This window comes from Sorex fumeus, unplaced genomic scaffold (assembly GCF_029834395.1).
Source record: "Sorex fumeus unplaced genomic scaffold, SorFum_2.1 ptg000098l, whole genome shotgun sequence".
NCBI lineage: Eukaryota > Metazoa > Chordata > Mammalia > Eulipotyphla > Soricidae > Sorex > Sorex fumeus.
In genome coordinates, this window is record NW_026606155.1 from 18534038 (window position 1) to 18539393 (window position 5356).

The 5356-nt window shown below is 43.8% G+C and overlaps 1 protein-coding gene across 1 annotated transcript; it reads left to right on the forward strand.

Annotated features, from left to right (window-relative positions):
• Positions 1-1421: 1421 nt before the first annotated feature.
• On the forward strand, positions 1422-1656 carry LOC130042044 (ubiquitin-like protein 5). Its single transcript, XM_056134388.1, has one exon. The coding sequence runs from the start codon at positions 1435-1437 to the stop codon at positions 1654-1656; it is 222 nt and encodes a 73-aa protein (XP_055990363.1). The 5' UTR covers positions 1422-1434.
• The last annotated feature ends 3700 nt before the right edge of the window (positions 1657-5356 follow it).

Sequence of the window (5356 nt, forward strand, 5' to 3'; positions counted from 1 at the left end):
AGGCAAATGCACTACCCATTATACTATCTTATTATCGTACTATTTCTTGGTCCCTGAGATCTCTGGAGCCTTCTCAGGATGAGGATTGGGATGGTAGCGAGGAGTTTGATAAGGTGGTTCACTTCAGCTTCCAGTTCCCAGCTGTTAGGTAACACTTTGCTGCTCCCACAGGGAGCTTAAGGTTTATTGAGTCACTCCTACAACAAACAGAGCAACTGAGGCACATCTAATAATCTTATATTGCTTTTCTCTTTCCCTTACGTCATTTGTATGGTTTACTTAGTAATGTCCTTTTTGTATAGACACAGGAAGACAATTGATGCTATATTATGTAACATGTGGGTTAATTGACTCCAAAATAATATTTACTCCTGGGCATCCATATTTACTTAAGCTTCAATTGCCCTTATTTCCTAGCACTCCAAGATCAGGGTCCTGACAAGGGACTGATGGACCCAGGACAAGCTGTGAGCTACCCTGGCATTGAAATGTGCCAGGCCAAGTGCCATAATACTTAACTATAAGTTAAGAGCATGGTCATGGACAAACTCTGTCATGACCCAAAAGAAGTAACTGAATAAGGACCCGCTGGGGTTAGGAAGACTAACCTGGACTGAGGACTGTGGTCTGTAATATATAGTGAGATGTCCTCAAGGAGAAACAATCTTTAAGCTAAATATATATCTTACTGTGCTCATAGAAAATGACATTGCTGAAAATATTATAAGCAGTAAATTTACTACAAATATTTAAGTGGATTACTAGCTGAGGAAAGAAGAAAGCAACACACCCTGGATGGAATCCCACCCTTGAGCGGATCTCCTAGTAATCTGGAGTAATCTCCTTAGATGAGATTTTGTCCTGGAGGAGTGGCCTTACCTCTCTATTGATTTGTTAATGTTCAACCCCACCTTTGTATCTCCACCTTACAAGACAGAGGATTTAAGAGAAAAGCACAAAGGAAGAAGATGAAAAGAGAGCACAGCAACAAAGACAAGACAACAAGAAGACAAGGAGGAAAACTGAGATTTTGAGGTTCGCCTAGGATGATGGAACCCTGATGACTGAAACTACAGCCTTAACGACAACTGAGACTGTGCATTAAAGGGAGAGATCAGACGACACCAGGGAGTCTGCTCATCGCCCACCTTCCATCCGTTGTCCCAGAAGAGCCTGGGGAGGCTGCTGACAGTCCACCGAGTGCCACCCCCACGTCCTGCCCTCATCCTGCCTGCACTCGGCCTGCAAGGGGGCCTGCCTTTGCTACAGCCCACCATTTCTCACTTCTTATGTATCTATCCCGTGTTGAGTTGAGGTTGAGGAGACACACACACACAAAAAAAAAACACCCAGCACCGTCTTTAATCTGGGCTCCACGCTCTGCCTTTGTGGTTGTGTTTTCGGCAGATTCCCTGGATTTGAGCTCAGTACAGAATGATCGAGGTTGTGTGTAATGACCGCCTGGGCAAAAAAGTCCGCGTTAAGTGCAACACAGATGACACCATCGGGGACCTCAAGAAGCTGATCGCGGCCCAGACAGGTACCCGTTGGAACAAGATCGTGCTGAAGAAATGGTACACAGCTTTCAAAGACCACGTGTCTCTGGGGGACTTTGAAATTCACAATGGGATGAACTTGGAGCTTTATTACCAATAGAGCAGAATGGGCCAGTCCCGGGCATTGTTACCATAGAGAACCTGCACTAGGGGCTCCCCACGGCCCACGGAAAGGGATAGGGGGAACTAGGGACTCGGAGGAAGGGAAACGCATACTGGTGGTGGGATTTGGTGTTGGAACACTGAATACCTGAAACAACTCTATTATGGACAATTTTGTAAATCAGTGTTTAGAGTTTCAAACTGTCACTCACTGTCACTGTCCTCCCGTTGTTCATCGATTTGCTCGAGCGGGTCCAGTAACATCTCCATTGTGACAATTGTTACTGTGTTTGGCTTATCAAATACATCACGGGTAGCTTGCCAGGCTTTGCCATGCGGGTGAGATACTCTGGGTAGCTTGCCGGGCTCTCCAAGAGGGGCGGAGGAGTCAAACGGGTCAGCCATGTTGGCCACTTGCAAGGCAAACGCCCTACCCTCTGTGCAATCGCAATTGACTATACATCCCTAGAGAAGGACACCGTAAGGACAAAAAGTATTCTACACAAAAACATAAGCCATTTTTATTAAGCATATGCAATCGTACTACTAATGTTATTCTGAAACCATTTTACATATATGGCAGAATCAAGCAGTAAATAATGACAAGTACCAAGATTTTTAGAAGAGATGCACTTATAAAATAAAAAAATAAAATCTATGGAATCTTAAGTTTGTGCTGAAAATATTAATATGAACATAATTCATTTTATTTTTTAAAAGTCATGTATTTGAGCTGTATTACGGATTCACTACCGGAATCTCACCATTCTACAAGAAAGTGATCATTGATGTCAAGAGAGGGGTTCGACAGGGTGATACCATTTCACCGAAACTCTTCAGTACCACCCTTGAGAACGTCTTGCGACAACTGGAATGGGAAGGAATGGGAGTGAAGATAGACGGTCGGCAACTACACCACTTCCGCTTCGCTGATGACACTGTTCTAATAACACCAAACATTAGCCAAGCAGCACAAATGCTGGCCTGTTTCAACAGTGAATGTGGAAAGTTGGACTGCAGCAGAATCTCACGAAGACAATGTTTATGAGAGACGGACTCGTTCCTGACATTCCATTCGCTCTCAATGAAATGACCATCTCCGAATGCAACAATTAAGTGTACCTAGATCAAGAACTCAACATGACAAATGACCTGGCACCTGAGTTGCGCAGGAGGAAGAGAGCAGCTTGGAACGCCTTCAAGAGCGTCGAAGAAATAACTAAGAGGATGAAGAACCTCTGGCTCCGGGCACAGCTCTTTAATTCCACTGTTCTTCCTGCATATGGCTCAGAAACCTGGGCCCTACAAAAACAGGATGAGAATGCTATTTGGGTCTCCCAAAGAGGAATAGAAAGAGCTATGCTTGGAATATCACGCTTCACTCAAGTGAGAGAAAGAATCTGGAGTTCCGACCTTCATCAACGATCAAGAATCAGGGATGCTGTCTCGTTTGCCAAGGCGTCGAAAATCAGATGGACTGGACTCATAATGCAATTTGGAGATGACTGCTGGACTAGAGCCGTTACTGACTGGATTCCATAGGACGTCAAAAGATCGTGTGGTTGCCCACCTACGAGATGGTCAGATTTCTTCATCAAGACCCTGAACGAACGGTTTGAGGCTCTTTGTATTCCTGGAGCAAACAGACGCCATTGGGCTACACTAGCATGTGACAGGGACGAATGGAGATGTTACTAGCGCCCGTTCAAGGAAATCAATGAGTAACAGGATGTCAAGTGATCAAACGATATTTTAATTTTAAGCTCAGTTTTAAAAGACAAACGACAGGGGCCAGAGTGATAGCACAGCGGGTAGGGTGTTTGCCTTGCATGCGGCCAACAGGGTTCGATCCCCAACATCCCATGTGGTCCCCTGAGCACTGCCAGGAGTAACCCCTGAGCATTGCTGAGTGTAACCCAAAAAGGAAAAAAAAAAAAAGAAGACAAATGACAGCCCAGTAACAAGGAGCCGTTGAAGCATCCAGATTTTGTCTAATGTCTAAATAAGACATTCTGACTTGAAGGCAGGCTTGTTGAGAAAAAGACTGATTCTAAGAAACTGTATGAAATGAGTGTAGAACACTGAATTACAACAGAATTCTAGTGATCTCAGGTGGGGAATGCTTCTCATGCTCAGTCTAGCGGGAAATTGAAAGAGTTTTAGAGTTTACTTAGGAGAACATGCAACTCTTGCACTTTTGCTATATTGTAATTATATTGTAGAAATTAAGAGTTAATTTCTACTCTTCATCATGGAAAAATCTTAAATGCATAGAAAAGTAAAAAAGAATAATATCAGGAACATACACTTCCCCATTATCCAGCTTCAACAGTGATCAAAACTCACCACTTTTTTTCCATCCATTTTCCACCTAATTACCTCTCCCCACATTTTCAAGCTGATTAAATTTTTCTCATCCCTTCATCAAAGACTATGTTTAATCCATAATCTATGTGTACCTAAAATACACAGTTACGTACAGAAAAAAAAATTGGCACAAAATACACATATAGAGTGTCCTAAAAGTAAGTAAGATCAGCTATCTTCCTAGAAGTGTGATTCTGGGGTGCCGTGTTCACTGGAACCAGCCTGCGTGAACAGGCCTGAAGCAGGGGCAAAATGAGTATTAATAACAATAAAATTAATCACGGGGAGTTTGCCAGACTCTGCTGTGTGGGCAGGCTACATTCGGTAGCCTGCCAGTTTGTCCAAAGTAGGAATGAGATAATAAGATGTCATAATAAGAGTCTGGCAAACTTCCCGTGGCGTACCCAATATGCCAAATACCAGTAACAATGATGGGTCTCATTCTCCTAAAGAGCCTTGAATATAATCTCAGGGCTAGGATGAAAGAGACGTTACTGGGGCCTGCTCGAGGCAATCGACGAATAACAGGATGATTTGTGTGATTTGTGAAAATTAATCACAGAAATGGGGGGGGGGGGAAGCACAGGATTTGGGGGCTAACAACCCCGCACAGAGCCTTAACTATCCTCAGCTTGCTGTATTTATTACTTAGAACCAGTAAAGTGAGGAGGGAAGCAGGAAGGAAACTGGGGACATTGGTGGTGGGAAATATAGACTGATGAAGGAACCGGTGTAGGAACATTATATGACTGAAATCCAATCATGAACAACCTAGTAACTGGGTATCTATTCAATTAAAAAAAATTTTTTTTAAGAAATTGCTTTAAAAGAGATATAAACTTCTCTATGTTGCCCACGCCCTACCATGTCTAAATCTTATCTAAGAAGATTACTCCAGATTACTCGGAGATCCACTCAAGGGTGGGATTCCATCCAGGGTGTGTTGCTTTCTTCTTTCCTCAGCTAGTAGCACTGTAGCACTGTCCTCCCATTTGTTCATCGATTTGCTCGAGCAGGCACCAGTAACATCTCACAACAAATTGTGACTTTTTTTTTTTTGAGACTTGTTACTGTTTTTGGCATATCAAATACACCACGGGAAGCTTGCCAGGCTCTGGCCGTGCCGGTGAGATACTCTCAGTAGATTGCCGGGCTCTCCAAGAGGAGCAAAAGAATCGAACCCCGGGCATTTCCATTTCTGGCAGGCAACTTGCTGCTGGCTCTGTTCAGACAAAACCCTCTTTCGTACTGTCTCTCAAAGAACTACAAATCCCAGAAGGCACTTGGCGAGCGCGCCTGCGCAGTGCGCACGTCTTCCTCCTCCCCGTCAC